Source organism: Crocodylus porosus, unplaced genomic scaffold (assembly GCF_001723895.1).
Source record: "Crocodylus porosus isolate Cpor-Errol unplaced genomic scaffold, CroPor_comp1, whole genome shotgun sequence".
In the NCBI taxonomy this organism is placed as follows: Eukaryota; Metazoa; Chordata; order Crocodylia; family Crocodylidae; genus Crocodylus; species Crocodylus porosus.
In genome coordinates, this window is record NW_017728906.1 from 40,710,132 (window position 1) to 40,727,932 (window position 17,801).

Here is a 17,801-nt window from a genome sequence, read left to right on the forward strand (position 1 = left end):
TCTGTTTTGAAACGTCTTTATCTGAAACATTATGCAATTGTAAGATTTCCTTGTATTAATGCAATGAAGAGTTCAGATTTTTGTGGGATCAGGCCCTTTTAAATTATTTTGCAGCCACGGACTCCTGTTCGGTCATGGATGTAAAGCACTTTCAGGGGCGAGATTGGGCAAAAATTGTCACTTCTGTCTGCACCTAGTGTTACATCTGTCCACACCCTCCTTTAGTACCTACTGCTTTGTTTCTCCCACCAGCTTTGATTCCAGGGACCAGAGATCCTTCTTAAATCCTTGTATTAGAATATAAGCATTTCAGAGAAAAAATGGATCTTAGAATAATAAAATGTGTACATCTACCTTACCAGATATTTGTCCAGCTTTCACATGGAGACTGTGATTTGTATAAACTGCCTTTAGACAATGTAAACCTTGCAAGGGGGCAAGGGGAGCTGTCTGGCATAGTCAGTCGTCTTAATTCACAAATCATTTCTACCATCTCATTTCTCTCAGTCTCATGGAGATTGTCACTACCATTAAATGTTGCTTAGGCTATTTGATCTCCAAATCCCATGAGGCCAAATCATTTTTAACTATTTACAACCATATGAAATATTAATTCCCAGCCTTGCAGGCAGAATACAATGTTCTTCAAGCTCACAACTTTGCCCATTGATTTTGTTGCCCATTATGTCTGAGCAGCATTCTTATCTGGGGCCATCATCTTCTTCTTTGTTCTTCTTCCCACCTCCTATTAAACTAGATCAATGCATTCCTACAAGAACATCTTATAATGCTACTTACAGTAATTTTCTTCCTTCCAGGATCAGTTCATATACAGTGTGCAGAAAGTTGCTATGTGTTAATAGTCTTATCTTATCACCAAGTAATTCTACCTCCAGAAAACGTATCTAGTAAAGTTTGTGGATTAGTCATTGCTTAACAGAGCTATATATGTCTACAAAACAGGATTTTCTTGACCAGCCCCAGATCAAGACATCATTATTACTTTTGCTGATAACTGCATAAATTTCTACTGTTTTAGATAAATTCCCCAAAAGCATAACTTCTCAATTTCCTCTTCCTTCACTGGCCGCTTCACTACTTTATGGACAGCCTTGTGAATCTGCAGAGTCAAATCCATCTGCCTGTGCATCACTTCATGTTAATTAATGACTGTCATGATTTTTGGTCTTACCAGTGATTCTTCCAAGCTATCTGCTACGATTTTGAAAATTGCACTAGAAAAATAAATGTACAACACAAGAGGAATCATGGGAGTTTTGAGGACCCCCAATCTGAAAATTCCTGCAGTTTTCAGTTGGTTTTGACAATAAAAAAGCCTACTTTGATTTTTACAAGAAAAATCATGGAGCATAGAAATGAGTAGTTGAACACTTAAACATGGGCTATTGGCCCAGAATGCTGCACCACTCATTTGCACAAGCAGACGTGTATGAAATCAATAATTAAGCGGGAAAAGTTCTGCAACTTGGCATATAAGTTAAATCACTGCACACTCAGTGAACAAACTTGACCAATGTAATGTCCCATGTAGGTACAGATTAAGGTAAACTTAGTGGTACAACATAAAGCAAATGAACTACAACACCATCTACCATAGTAATCACTGTTCTGAAAAGACAGTGTGCACAGAATATTTTAAAATTTGGAAGTACAGTCTCCATACCTTTAGCTAATGGTTCCACAGTGATAATTTCACTGCTGTTGCCTCTTCCAGCAGCGGTCACAGCCACCACCCAGACACTGTATTGTCGATTCCGACTCAGGTTGGGAATTCTGTAGGAAAATGAGTCAGGAGAGGCTTCAAACTCGCTGATTACCTGTGATGGGAGAGACAAACGTTTCCAAACTAAAATAAATAATATCTAGAGAGAAGTTGTTGAGGTCTTTTACCTCTGGGCACCTTGAATGGATGATAATCATTCCAAATGGACTGCAGATGTAGTGACTGGAAGAGACAGAACTGTCATACTTGATTAACTACAACACCCTCCCCCCCAAATAAAGCATTTACCTTGTTTTAGGGAAGGCAGAATGTAAAAAAAAAAAGAGAGAGAGATATTTTTCTAGAATCATGGATAACTATAAAACATAGAGTAAGCCCTCCTGGAAACATAGGAAGTGTGGCATCAGGAATTTCCTGGTGTAGTAGACTGAATCCTGAGATGCTACACTTCTTGGACATTCTCTGTTCTCAGAAGGACTTACACTATGTCAAACAAGGTTAGGCACTAGATCTCTGCAAGGACAGTAGCAAGACTGTTACTACCAAAAGTTTCCCTGGGGATGAAGCTGCATGCTTTCCCTGACAAAGGGGAAGGGAACATTTTAAAGACACACACTGAGCATCATGGACTTCTGCAGCTCTCGCTCATAGTTAGGATCCAGAAGTGAGTAGCTTACCAGAAACCTAACTAGGAATTTAGTTGACTGTAAGCTAGCCATGTGGCAAAAGGCGGACAAGCCCTTGAGATTTGTTCAAGCTGGTTTTCTTTCTATATTTTGCTATTGGTATTCCTTCCATTTCCTATCTCTCTTTGATTAATAAATCTATCTATTTTAGCATGCCTCGCTGTATGGCCTTAAGAGGGAAGGGACCTGCTAAGGTGGGTTCAGCTATTTTACTCTCTTCCCATATGGGAGGCTGCTGGTGAATGCTTCAGGCTAATATAAGCACCTGCAAATCCCAGGGTCTACAGGGCCTGTGTGTGTCCCACAGGGCACAGAGCCTAAGGAATAACCAGATCCTGGGTGGTGGCGGTGGTTACCCTAGACTTGTGGGTGTGCTCCAAGAAGGGGGTCGGCCAGTCGTAGGTGCCCCAGGGGAGATGTTCGGAGCTTGGTGGTTGTTTGGGTGCAGTGAGGAGGGTGGCTCAATGCAGGAGCGCCCCCACACTGGCCTGTCACACTTCAGTTCTTACTATAAGTAGTTCTTTATACAAGTTCCACATCACAAGCCTCACCAAGATACTACCAAAAGGTCACTTGCCGTCTTAGGCACAAATTACATTGCTTAGCCAATACTAACAGTTGTGAGAGGGTTAACACAAGACTCTGACCTGTCAATTTGCTGAGCAGATTCAAGTGGAAGCCATCTTGGCAGCCACATAGCACGAACAGCGTCTCTAGATTTCTTTTCCAGCAAGAAAATATCTTTCCTACTTAAAACATGCACCCCAATTTGGGAAGAGGACTGATTTTGGGGGGGGAGAAAATGCTAACTATATATAAGAAAATGTAGTATTTATTGGAAGCCACTAATATTAATTTAATTTAGCCATGTCTTCTTTTTTTTACAAATTGTTTATATTTTGTGCTATAGATTGCCATCAAATTGTTCTGCAAAAGTATTCAGCTGTTTTCTGATCTAATATTTGGAACAGACTATTCAAGCTTCATGACAGGTCACCTCAGACCTAGTCTGTACCACAAAGCTTGCAAGCAGAAGTCCATTTCTACTGGCAAAATGTTGAGAACCGCCACACTGCAGGATCTGCTGCAGCAATTGAACCCTTCTTTCTGCTGTCATAGCTGTAAGGCTTCTGCTATCAGCCGGAAGCTGGCTGAACATAAGTACAGAGAGCACCGTATATTCAGCTGGCTGCTGTGACCCCTTCAGCAGCTGGTGACTTTCCAGAGTGCACAGCCCACTCTTGCAACATATGGTTGGGGGGGGGTGTCCTTGTGCTCTGGCTGCTCTGTTTCTCAAAAATGCCTTGTGTCACAGCCAAGTAAGTACAGACAGAGCCTGAATCAGATGATCTGCACCTGTCTCTTAATGAGATGGGCTGACCTCTTTTTACCTTGCACGCAAGATCTAAAATTAAAAATCTTCTAACACTTTCACCCAAAATATTTTTTTTCAGTCACAAAATTAATTTTAGTTTTCTTCTGGATTAAATTCTTCTCAGCTATGGACTAGCTTAGCTACCTTGTTAGGTGAGCGGCAGAAGAGTCATATAAGTGCAGATAATGTCAGAATAGTATGTCCTACCAAGCCACATTATTGTGCTTCAGAAGTGTTCTGCAGGGATGGTAAAAAGGTGCCAATTCATGGCACAACATTTTACACAATATTTATGATAACTATCTAATTATAAAAGTATTGGGGTTTGAGTAGGGCCAGTGGCTTTGAAGTAAGCATACACTGCATAGAGGCTTTAATCTTTTAAAGAATTTTATTGTATGGGAGAAAAGTTTTTGTCTCAAACTTGAATGGTAAATGCAACCAAAAAAATACAGTAGAACGCTGGACAGGAGACACTGACTCTCTGACACTATTGTGGTTAAAGTCCTGCTTTTTCTACTTACTTCAGTGGAAGGAAAACACAGTCAAGTTTGAAGTGCATAGTCAACAATTACCAATATTTAAACTACTCAGTTTATTTCTGGCACAGGTTCTGTGAACTTTTATGTAAAACAAACCAATCAAGCAATCAATCAACCAACCCAGAAAAACCAATTACTAAGATGAATAAATACAAAATGATTTTTATGTGCAGTATCAGGCTTGGGGATGATTATGTAATGCCAATCTATAAATAAAGTGGTCTGAATGCCACAGAAATCAACATTTTATGGCGAGTTTTTCCTGCAAATAAATATATTGATGTAATCCGAAGTTTATTAAAACAGAGAGAAGGCATGCATGAAAGGTCTTTCATATACAAATATCAGCAGGTGTAAAGACCAATCTCATTTAATTGACATTTCAAAGGAGACTTTGACATAGAAGTGTTCATGTAAACAGCCCTTCAGTAGAAAACATTAAATAAATAGGAGCTATTTTTCAGGTGTCATGGTAACACCTCTGCAGTTTCAACTGATGAAGTGTCTCTGCTGGTGAGTAGGGCAATGCATAGCCCTTCACCCTTGAACTGGCATCTTTTATACCAGGAAAATACATCACATTGCTAAATTTGTTAACTAATGTGTTAAACTGCATTTCCATTATTCAGGCAAGTACATTTAAAAATGTTATCTGGTGATGGTTAACCCCAGCATTCTCTGAAAGCCTGATTTTTTTTTTAAAGAACTTAGCCCCATCTACATTGATCCAATTTTTTTATGTACTATCAGGGTGTTAAAATGTGTTAATTTACACAGTATTAGAATGATGTTGTAGCTGTGATGATCCAAGAATTATGTAAGAGACAAGGATTTTTGGGTGATGTCTTTTATTGGACCAGGTGTATGGTTGGGATAAAGTTAGACGAGCTTTCAAATGCAGGTCTGAAGAGGAAAGCAAGCACAGCAATAGTTAAAACAGTGGGTAGAGTTGTGAAACTAGAGTGGGGAGAAATTCCCTAGGGATAGCAGACAATTAGAAGAAAAGAAGCTTGATTACTTGATCAAGACCCATATAAAGGAAGAAGGCTCATTACAATCTGTAGCCTGCAGCAGTTCCCAAATTCTGACAGATTGCGCACCACCAATTTAAAACAATACAACCTTAAGTACCACCAGCAAATTTCTCAGTTGAACCTTAGTACAACCAGCACATTTTTGTCATATAAAGTAACTATAATAAATTTGTTAACACATACCACTGACAGGTTGTCTGTGAACCACTTGTGGTATGCATACCACAGTGGTTATCCTGTTAAAAATGTGCTCCAGCTGATGTATGTGTGTATCTGTTTGTTACAGTTTTACATTTTTTTTTTCTGAGGGATCATTCTGGTATGTACTTTCTGTTTAGTTTCACCCACATAGTTACCACGAGGGCTTTTGGTCCATTGGATCATATATATCACATTTTGGGAAAGACGTGTAGGATCCATGGATTATGATGGGTTCATTTTGGGGAGTATTGATTGTACTAACAGTGAAGTTGTGCTGACAGGGTAAGTATGTACTGTTAAGGTGAGGTTGTGTCCCATGTGATGTCTCTTGAGCAGTGAGGAGTTTACTGATGATGAGTTGGGCAGGGATTAGGGTTGTTTGAAAGATAGGAGTGGAGGGGCTGGCAATATTTCCTTGTCTGCAGACAAAGATGAAGTTATAATCCTCCTCAGCCATCAAGATTACACCCGAGGCCAACACAGTCTTAATTTTCCAACATTTGACAGCTCATCTAACTTTACTGCTACTATGCAGTTGGTCCAATACAAGATGTCACCCAAAAAATCTTTGCCTCTTTATTTACACATTATTTTAATTTTAAGCAAGAATCAAAAAAAGATTTTGTAAAGGAATCAAAATTTGACCTTTCGCTCTGCTGTATGTTGTATGTATGGCTTCCGGTGATGAATAGCTTCCTAGCTCCCCTCAAAGTAGGCTATTCATCCCTGTTGCTCCTGCTGGAAGACTGGCCCCCCTGCAAGATCATGGCTTGCCAACCTGCTGCATGCTTGCCACCAGTAGTATGGGCAGCCTGTGTATGTGCCATGTGGGATACAAGACAGAGAACAGAAAACAGGTCAACAGATTGGGCAGGGGAAAGGATTGGAGTGGCACTTGCAAAGGGCACAGGGTGTAATTTCTGGTACAGTTCCCCAAAATGTTGGTCCCCACTGTGCTAGATTGTCTGACTCCAACTTACTCCTATTCTATTCTATTGAGACCTGCATTTTATTATTGGTTTGTTCCCACTGTTTGCTTTCAGTACAGATTCTAATTTGGACCCTAATTCAGATTTATTCTGACACATCATGTCATGATGCAACGGCAGTTCGCTCTACTTAGCAAGCGTTTGACATGGTCTCAACAGCTGATATGGAGAGGTCAGTTTTGCTAGACACTTCTGTTATTGGCTGAGACACTGCACAGGGCTTTGAAACTCATTTGTCTTGACATTTGCACAAGAATATTGGACAAAAGTCTGTAATTTGACAGGCTGAAACCAATGTGAGGTCACATAAATTTTCCAGCATTTATTTAAAAGGGCACTCAGAAGGGCTAGATGGTTTCTGGCACTTGAGCTCCTTTATTAATTTATCTATCTAATATATCCTATTTCTAAGCTGTTAAGCAATATGGGATACATGCTGATGTATGTTGATGTTAGCTATACCAGGGCATTAACGTTGCCATTATTTTGTTAAAATGGAATGTCAAAACAGCATTTTGAGGAAATGTTCTTATTTTCCATGATTCCAGCACTTCCTCATTTCATATAGGGATAAAGTAGTTCCTTTCTGAAGACATCCCTCCAACTGTACGTCACCTTCATGGACACCTTAGAAGACCAGCCCTGCAGTGGCAGTGTTCAAAACAAGACAAACCCCGACATACAGCTTTCAAGTCTACTGTTGGATAGAGGGGGAAGGTGTTGTAAGGTAGTATTGGAGATAAAGTGAACATCTAGCCTACCACAGGAAGCAGGAAAAGAATATAGTGGAAGCCACAGGTGTTGTATTCTCTTGTCCTTTACAGCCAAAGTGAAACTATTTTTGTGGACACAGAGATAAGCAAGGCAGACTAAGTGAGTGAGGCGACCCCAGAGCAGAGGTTCTTCACTGCCACCAGTGGTGGAAATCATAACCCTGGTGTCTCCAATTCTTTTTCAAGATTCCCAATATTTGGCTAGCCCCTTCCATATTGCTTCCCTATTGCTGGCTCCTTTATTGGTATTGAAAATTAACATTCTTAGCAATTGTGTAACTTCAATTAAGTATTCACTTACATGTCAAGTCAATCCATTAATTGGATCTGGTCTCATTAGCAAATGTGCCTACATTCAATAAGTGGAATATGCTATAGCAAAACGTTTGGTTTGCAACTGGTTAATAAACTTCTTGCATTGCAGCATCTAACATTCATTTCCAAACACTTGGGAATGTTCCAGTGACAAAGAATTGATTTTACTTCTAACTTTCTCCTGTCATTTCAGTTAGACTAATATGCCAGAGACTTTCATTACATGGGGGGTGGGGGGGAAGAGAGGAGAGGGAGGGAAGGGAGCTTTGTCAGCAAAAAGAAGACTAAATAACTAAAGAAAAGTTTAAATAAGAAACAAAAAAGTTGAAATGAGAAACATTTGAAAGGAATGTCACCTTGTCATGTACAGCCTTTGCATATGCCAGTCTGAATAGTTGCTGCTTCCCTATGCTGAAATGCCACACACACTGAAGGGATGTTTTTAACTTACTGAGCTAGCCCTGTCGTTTCTGTAGCCCCCCTATGATAGGTGTATCATCTCCTCCTTCAATTCATTGACTGTGAAATACAGAGAGCAGAATGCTTACAGAAATAAGCTGGAGATGTGCACAGCAAAATAGAAGCAGTGGAGCACATTCTCCCTACTGCTTATTATCTAGGTAGTTCATCTAGTTCTCTGTAGCCATGTCTACATGAGATACTGACTGCACAGTAACCAGAGTTACTGAGCAGTAGCTTCACTACACAGCTTTTTGTTGATGCTGACTGCATGGTAGCCCTTTACTAATGAGCAGAAGCATCGTGTATGCTTTTTGGCACACAATGCTATCGTGCAGTAGTAATGAGCTACTGTGCAGTCAAAGTCTCATGTAGACGTGGCCTGTGACTCCATCAAAGAGACTTCAAGGGGCAATTATCAGGGTAATCTGAGCTAATTGCAGCAGTAGGCAAGCCATCTTGCTCAGCTGGAGGAAGCCTAGGGTAACTACAACTGAACAGTATCTCTACAAGCTGTTCAGACAACCATGGATAGAAAGCTTATGAGACAAAGTAAACCTCACCCCTTCCCCTGCCTGCACTGCATGTTTGCCAGTTCTGTGCTGATGATAGTTGATGCACTAGAATCTCTCAGTGGTTCTAATGTACCACATACTGTATTTTCTTGCATCCAAATGCACCTTAGAATGAGAGACATACCTTAGTTTTGAAGGATGGAATGAAGAACAGAAGATCTTTCCTTTTAGTATGCAACTAAGTAGCAGCAGCCAGGGAGCAGAGTTTGCTCACTGTTCTGTGCCCTGCGCATCACATGAAAACCTTACTTTTGCACTTGCTCGCTAAGCGACAGAAACTGCTCTTACCATATTTCTTTGCATATGTGCACTCAAATTTCCAGTGCCTGTTTTTTCAGGAAAAATCTGCATGGCATATGCAAGAAAATACAATACATCTCTCTCCTATACCTTTATATGGTAATGATATGGACCCAGGTTAGTGCACACATGGATTAAGAAAGCTATATTAAGATTTACCGAGAGAAGAATGTAAAGTAATATTCATGTAGGGTTTGTGGCATGTGTCTTGCATACAAATGGTGGATTCAGAGTTGTTAACTCACACATTGTCTCTCAGCCTGGACATACAAGTGCCTATTAAATGTAGAGGAAATCACAGAAATGTTAGAAAGTTTGATTTTACTCTGAAGTCTAACTACATTTAAATGTCACTTTCTTGATCGAGAGACATGCTTCCTGTGCTTATTGAGTCACGGTGACTCAAAATTAATTTTTTATATCTGCTAGCAATACAGAGTTAACTGGATCACAAAGCTGTTTGTACATCATCATGAACAGAATTATCTACCAAGTTCCAGAGTAGGATTTTCTTTTCACTTGTATACATCTATAAATGTCCCTTACCCAAGGGGTTAGATACTAATTATTTCCATTAGAAGGAGAAATAGATTGAGTTAGATATTTCTTTGGTGAATAAAGAAATATTTGGTTGCAATCAACAAACAATCTCTTGGATCCTGGATTCTCAGCTCCCCTCTGTTTCTGGATATAGCACACACAGAGTGGGCATGCTGTGGTTCACTGCAGCACTTTCAGGAGCTCATCTAGTCCAAACCTCTGCTCAAAGTAGGACCAACTAGATCCTCCCAGCCATAGCTCTGTCTAGCCAGGTTTTGAAAACCTCTAAGGATAGAGCTTCCACCACCTCTCTGGGTAAACTGCGCCAGTTTTTCACTGCCCTCCTAATGAGAAAATTCTTCCTAATATCTAACCTAAACTTCCCTTGCTGCAACTTGAGACTATTGCTTCTTGTTTGGTCATCTGCCACCACTGAGAACAGTCTAGCTCCATCCTCTTTTGAACCGCACATCAGGTAGTTGAAGGCTGCTATTAAATCCCCTCTCAGTCTTCTCTTCTCTAGATTAAATGAGTCCAGTTCCTTCAGTGTTTCCCCATAAGTCATCTCCCTCAGCTCCCTCACCATTTTTGTTACCCTCCTCTCAACTCTCTCCAATTTGTCCACATCCTTTCTGTAGTTGGGGATCCAAAACTGAACACAGTACTCTAGATGTGGCCTCAACAGTGCTGAATAGAGGGAAATAATCACTTCCCTTGACCAGCTGGCAATGCTCCTACTAATGTAGCTCAGTATGCTGTTAGCCTGCCTGGCAACAAGGGCACACTGCTGGCTCATATTCAGCTTATTGTCCACTGTAACCCCCAGGTCCTTTTCTGCAGAGCTGCTGCCCAGCCAGTCAGCTCCCAGCCTGTGCTGGTGCATGGGATTGTTCCGTCCTAAGTGCAGGACTTTGCACTTGTCCTTGTTGAACCTCATGGGATTCCTTTTGGCCCAATCCTCCAGTTTGTCTAAGTCACTCTGAATCCTAACCCTACCCTCCAGCATATCTACTACTCCCCCCAGCTTGGTTTCATCTGAAAACTTGCGGAGGGTGCATTCTATGCCATCTTCCAGGTCATTGATTTAGACCAGTGGTATCCAACCTTTTCAAATGTGGGGCCGGATCATGAACTTTTTATCACTCAGTGGGCTAGCGACCCATATTCAAAGACCTCACAGGAAGTGGTGTCACATCAGGAAGTGATGTCATGTGACCTTTGACACCAATGAAGTTGCAGGAAGTGACAATGAAATGGGTCTGGAAATGTGCCTAGGGAAGTTGTGGTTTTCAGAAAGTATGTATGTTTGGTATGGCTTAGGAACAGGACATCATTTTTCTGTGCAGAGGGTTGGACTAGATTAGGGCTGCCCAGCTGACTACCTGCAGGCCACATGTGTTCCACAAAGGGCCAGGATGTTGCCCACAGTCTACATGGAGTCTCCAAGCAGTTAATATATAGGGGCATGGGCCTGGGCAGCCACTCTCCCACTGCTGTGCAAGGGGAAAAAGCCTGTGGGGGCGGGGAGGAGTGGTCCATGTCCTGCAAATGTAGTCTGCATGGCTGAGGATGGGGGTCTACATGCTGCTGGAGCAGCTTGTGCAGTGAGGGAGTCCTAGGGGCCCATCCCCACAACATGCTGCCAGTGCAACACATCCTGGTGTCATCTGCGGCCCACAGCCTCACCAGATCTGAACAGCTCAGGACTAGCTTATCCCTGAGATCCTTTACTAACTTGATCATGGTCATTGTGGTTAATTAAATATAAAATGTAGGCATATACTGCAGAGATGTGGAAGAGATGTCAAGGATAAGCTAGTTCAGGGCTGTTCAGATCTGGTGAGGCTGTGGGCCCCAGATGACACCAGCATGTGTTGCACAGGCTGCACACTGTGGGGGTGGGCCCCTAGGACTCCCTCACTACACAAGCTGCTCCAGCAGCATGCAGACCCCCATCCTCAGCCATGCAGGCTACATTAACAGGACCTGAACCGCCAAGGAGGCGGCTGGACCTAGAGCGCCTCTGGGCTGGGCTCCTCCTGCCTCTCAGCCAGCCTGGCTCCAGCAAGTTCAGGGCTGTTCAGATCTGGTGAGGCTGTGGGCCCCAGATGACACCAGCATGTGTTGCACAGGCTGCACACTGTGGGGGTGGGTCCCTAGGACTCCCTCACTACACAAGCTGCTCCAGCAGCATGCAGACCCCCATCCTCAGCCATGCAGGCTACATTAACAGGACCTGAACCGCCAAGGAGGCGGCTGGACCTAGAGCGCCTCTGGGCTGGGCTCCTCCTGCCTCTCAGCCAGCCTGGCTCCAGCAACTGCATGCCCCGGAGCCTGGGCCTGGCCCTGAGGTGCCCCCAGCTCCACGCAGGAACTTACCTCATGCCTCCGTCCACCATGCATGTGGGCAGGGCACGGGCCATGCTGCAGCTCCCCTGGCCACGTTCCAGGGAAGGGGCAGAGCCAGAGAAGAAGCTGCACAGGCTGTCCCCAGCTTGTCCAGTCAGGCATGGCTGGAGCAGCCCCGCGCCACACAGCCCTCAGGGCAGCTGTGGCAGGACCCGGCTCACCGCGCCTGGCCCTGCAGGGGTAAGCAGCTCCCCTCTCCTCACTGCCAGCTGGGGCCTGCAGGCTGGCCCTGCCTGCCTCACCTCGCCGCAGCTCCACGCTCAGCAGCGGCTTTGCACTCGGCTGCAGTGGCTGGGCAGCAGCTCTGCCGCGTCTCCGTGCTCAGCAGCAGTGGGTCTGCGCTCGGTCACAGTGTCTCCACGCTTGGCAGCGGCTGCGCCACAGCTCCGCACTTTTCAGTGGCTCTGCGCTCGGCCACAGCAGCTCCGCAGCAGCTCTGCTGCGGCTCTGCACTTGGCAGCAGCTCTGTGAGGCTCCGCACTCTGCGGCGGCAGTACCACCACGGGCCAAATAAAATGGCTTGGCAGGCCATATGTTGGACAAGCCTGATTTAGATATTGAACAAAACTAGCTCCAGGACTGACCCCTGGGGGACTCCACTTGATACCAGCTGCCAGCTAGACATTGAGCCATTGACTAGTATTCTCTGAGCCTGATACTCTAGCCCATTTTCTATCCACCTTGTACTCCATTCATCCAGCCCATACTTCCTTAGCTTGCCTGTGAGAATATTATGGGAGCCCATATCAAAAGCCTGGCTAAAATCAAGGTACACCATATCTACTGGGCTCCCCACATCCACAGAGCCAGTTACCTCATCATCGAAGGCAATCAGGGCGGTCAGGCATGACTTGCCCCTGGTGAATCTGTGCTGACTGTTCCTAATCAACTTCTCCTCCTCCTAGGGTTTAGAAATGGATTCCTTGAGGATTTGCTCCATGATTTTTCCAGGGACTGAGGTGAGGCTGGTCTGTAGTTTCTGGCTCCTCCTTCTTCCCTTTCTTAAATATGGGCAATATATTTGCCCTTTTCCAGTCATCTGGGATCTCTCCTGATTGCCATGAGTTTTCAGAGATGATGGTCATTGTCTCTGCAATCACATCAGCCAACTCATTCAACACCTTTGGGTGCATCCCATCTAGCCCCATGGACTTGTACACATCCAAATTTTCTATGTAGTCTTTAACCTGTTCTTTTACCACTAAGGGCTGCTCACCTCCTACCCAAACTGTGCTCCCTGGTGCTGTAGTCTGGGAGCTGACTTTGCCTGTGAAGACTGAGGCAAAGAAAGCATTGAGCACTTCAGCCTTTTCTGCATCATCTGTCACAAGGTTGCCTTCTTGATTAGGTAAGGGATCCACACTTTCCCTGATCCTTTGCTTGCTACCAACATATTTGTAGAAACCTTCTTGTTACCCTTCATGTCCCTTGCTAACTGCAACTCCAATTGCACTTTGGTCTTCCTGACTTCATCCCTGCATGCTCGAACAATGCTCTTCTATTCTTCTCTGGTTATTTGTCCAAGTTTCCACTTTTTTATAAGATTCCTTTTTCTGATTTAGTTTACTGAAGTGTTCCCTGCTACGCCAAGCTGGTCTTGTCTTCTGCCATGCTTGCTAGTCTTTCTACACATCAGGGTGGTTTGTTCCTGCACTCTCAGTAAAGCTTCTTTGATGTACAGCCAGCTTTCCTGGACTCCTCTTCCCCTATGTCTGGCTTCCCAGGGGTTCCTGCCCATGAGTTCCCTAAATGACTCAAAGTCTGCTTTTCTGAAGTCCAGAGTCCTTACTCTGCTGCTCTCCATCCTTTCTTTCCTCAGGATCCTGAACTCAACCATGTTGTGATCATTGCTGCCCAAGTTGCCACCCACTTACTACATTCCCAAACAATTCTTCCCTGTTTGTGAGCAGCAGGTCAAGAAGATCATGACCCATAGTTGGCCGCTCCAGCACTTGTACCAGGACCACTCCTTAGCACTATCTGAAGGTGGTACAGACATGCCTCAAAAGTTCCACGGAAATAATTACTAGTTAAAAGACCTTTAAAAAAAGAATCAACCTTGAACCTTGGTTAGTTCCTCAAATCACATAATAACATTAAATTAGTTTGTGTCCTTGGCTCCTCCTCCCCAGTGACCTCTTTGAGCCTCTGCATCTCTCCCTACTGCTGATACATGCCCTTTTACAAACACATCAATGTATATTGGGCCTGCACTTCTACTTTGAATATTTTCAACTCCTGAACAACGTTTATACTAACTCCCTGATGAGTCCCAACCAGTGCTGAGAAACAAGCTCAAAGAAACTTGTTCTTTCTTCATAGATGCCAGCCATTACATAGAGAAAATAACTTAGAGCTCCTCTCACACTTTCTCCCTTAGACATGCACTTTGGCTGTCTGTTTAATTGCTATGCTGGGCACATGCAGTGCGAGTGGGCGCGTGCAGGCAGGACTTGTTTATTGGTGGTGGTCCTAGGCTTAACACAGCGTTGGCACAGTCACAGCTTGAGGCCTGGGGGCACAAATTAATAAATCACCTTTTTGATAAACCTGCAGTTTTCAAACAAGACAACAGTCAAAGTTTCTCAGTATGATTATTAACCACTTCAGAATGCTGAAGGACATGAAGGCAAGGGAGTCCATATTTAAGGACTGCAATCCTTCCATCATCTGCTGAACTCTTATGACTTGGTCTGATGTTACAAAAAGTATATCAAATTGCATACTCTGGGAAACCTATAATAGCTGTGCACAGCACAGATAGCTTTTCAAATGGTGGCAGTGACAACGGGAGTTTACATAATCATACTTTTCTGTCTGAAACCTCCCTGATAGTGCATATTATACATACACACGGATAGTTACACTTAAAAAAACCAATAAAACAAAGCAGAACAACACAAAATGAAATACACAATGAGTTGACAAGGACTTGAAAAGTAACTTGGGAGACATTCAAGTCTATTGTTTAGATATTTGCGAACTATAAAGGAAGTTTTAAAATCTGGAAATAGCCGAACTATTGTGATTAACTACATACATACTTTCCAGGTACAAAAGAGACATTTTAGTTTCCCCCACATGTTGAATTATGTCCTGCCTTATTACGACTTGACTTCCCTAGGAATGTTTATGTATTATGTAAAGGGGGAAAAAACCTCAACAATATTTTTATTACTAAGATGCAACCTCCTTTAAAAGAAAAAAGAACATATAATGTAAATAAAAAACTTTCTTAATTAAAGGAAAGTGTACCATTAAAATCCTTCAGACATTTGAGGTCATCAGAAGAGTTGCACATCTTCCATTTCAATCTCCTTTCTGTAGTTAGCCAAACTAATTCTGCTTCTAGTTTTCACTTATCAGGGAATCAGTGTGTGGCAAGGTCATCTTATTCCACAACTTAATATGAGTGTAACAAAGACAAGAACCAAGTGATAATGCTCTGGAAAGGACTGTGACTAAGAATGAGAGCAGTCTCCATTTATTACCCTTTTATAGTGTTATTCTACCTCCACTGCTCCTCTCACCCACTTCCAGCCAGCAAATAAAGGGAACCAAAGATTTATTTACAATTAAATAACCTAATTCATGAAGGCAGCAACCCGCCCCCCCCCATTTTAACTGTACTGTACATAAGTACAGTATATTTCTGAGAGAAGGACATACATTTTAGGACATATATTAGGTATCTATTTACTTGAGTTCACAAATCTTCAGTCTCTCATTTTTCTTCTCCATTATCTCTGAAGTTTTGTTACTCTCCCCTTCTGTGCCATGTAACCTTGCTTCTCAATCTTCTCTCTTTCCATCCAGAGCACATTGCCCAACCTGCTGTTTTCCAGGCTGCCCCTGCCTACAGTTTTCTAGGTACTTCCTGCCTCTCTGTTTTTATTTACGTTTGTCCATTCATTTTATATATAAATGGAAATCTATTTCAGGTAGCGCTTATGCTTAGCAGGCAGGTTATAATGTCAATATCTTTATTTGCAGAAAAGCAAAAAAGCAAGCAAGAAAGAAAAGGAGTTAGGTTTCAGCATTAAAAGATGTGGTGTATGGTCCTCTCCATCCATCTTGGACAGAGGTTAGGAATTCAAATGAGAATAGCCTTGCTTTTTTTCACTGGTGAACCAAAATCTTTTGTTTCGTATGTTCTAGAGAGACAATGCTCCTTGGAGTCAAAGTGCAGAAGCTATTTATACATTTCAGGATCCTTCTTTCCAAGCATATCAGACTGTCTACCTGATTTTACCCCTACAAAAGCAATCTGATTGTGTAAGACATTTCTAGACCTGCATTTCAGAAAACCACAGGAGCCTGAAACTTTGGCACTTGGATATTTACAATTTAGTAAGAGTACTCAGGATTGAAAGAGAATGTAATTTTTGTGCAATTCAAATAAATCAGAACACTGTGGATAAGTTTTACAGAGAATGCTCTTATAGTTATATACTTTTAATGTATGCAAATAGTGAAAAAAGAGTCCTCATCCATGCCTTCTAGATCAGATGCCAGCAACCTATAGCCTAGAGGCTGGAGCTGGCCCTCAAAACCTTCAGATCTGGCCCACAGAGCCAAGGCTTCCACAGCATTTGACAGCCAGGACTCTGCCTGTGCTGTGCCATGCTGTACTCAGGCAGTGTGGGGTTCAGTGGCAGGGAACACCTTCCATGCTGTGCCACAGTTGGACTCCAGGGGCTTTGGCAGAGGGGGAGCCCTGCCCATGCTGCACTGCATCTGGGTGGCAGGGAAAAGTGCCACAAGGGTCCTACTGCTGGCCAATCTCAGACCAAAGCTGAGTTACTCCTGCCTAGCACTGGAAAACTTTGCCAGCCCTTGACTAGGTACCTTAATGTCCCATCCATAATTTATACTTTGAAACATAGCAATATAGTATGATAGAGTCCAACACTAGTAAGTCAAGTTACTGCGTCCTACTACTTGACTCAAGCCAATGCTAGCAGTCCCTTATCTTGAATAACACTAAACTTGAGCCCCCCAAACAGTTTCAACAATACAAGCTATTAGAGAAGCAATTTGAGCTTTAATATTAACTTCTATGAAGACATGGAGGATTAATGTGATTTGTGAGCCACAAAAAATAACTTTGCATGTGGAAGGGCACTGTAATCAATGAGAACCTTGAAAACAAAATCTAGTAACTGGATGCAATATATGGTGCTTCATTTCTCTATGCCACTGGTTTTCAACCTTTTTTCATTTGCAGACCTCTGAAAATTTTTGAATGGAGGTGTAGACTCCCTTGGAAATTTTGAATGGAGGTGCAGAACTGTTTGAATTGTAAGTGTGTTATTCACATACTTTAGATTAATCATAGTTATCTTTCATGGACCCCTTAGACATAGACTGAAAACTACTGCTCTATGCTATGACTCCACATAGAAAAAATGTTTCCAGCAGAGACTTGAAGGAGAAAATATCTGAGCTGTATACCAAGACATATATAGAAAGTAGCAGCAGCACCATCTGGTGTTCATTTTAAACTAGGCACAGAAGTCTTTAGAAGTAGGTAGCCCTGTTTGTCATCCGTCAGTCAAAGGGCAGGGTGGCAAGTGGTGGCAGACTTCTGCCTTCTGACAAAAGTACTTAGTAATTAATCTTTTCAAAGCATCACTAATCTAACCTACAATAATAGCAAAATCAGGTGCTTACCAAACCCTTATAACCCACTAATAAATCTACTATTAGTCAATGCTGATAATTCAATAGCTAGTTCCTATTTTTAATGCTGCATCCAGGTATTTTGGTGCACAAGGCAGCAAGTATTAAATTAATGGAATTAAGGATAAAGTTGTAACTGTCTTATAGTTTTTAGCAAAGACTTTATATTATTTTCTC

At 42.6% G+C, this 17,801-nt stretch overlaps 1 protein-coding gene across 1 annotated transcript in view; it reads right to left on the reverse strand.

The window, feature by feature from the left end:
* Positions 1 to 17,801, reverse strand: part of DSCAM (DS cell adhesion molecule) — a 620,508-nt gene that overhangs the window by 86,395 nt on the left and 516,312 nt on the right. The window contains exon 21 of the mRNA XM_019557111.1: positions 1,685 to 1,838. Coding sequence (XP_019412656.1) covers positions 1,685 to 1,838 — 154 coding nt within the window. The remainder of the gene's footprint in view (positions 1 to 1,684; positions 1,839 to 17,801) is intronic.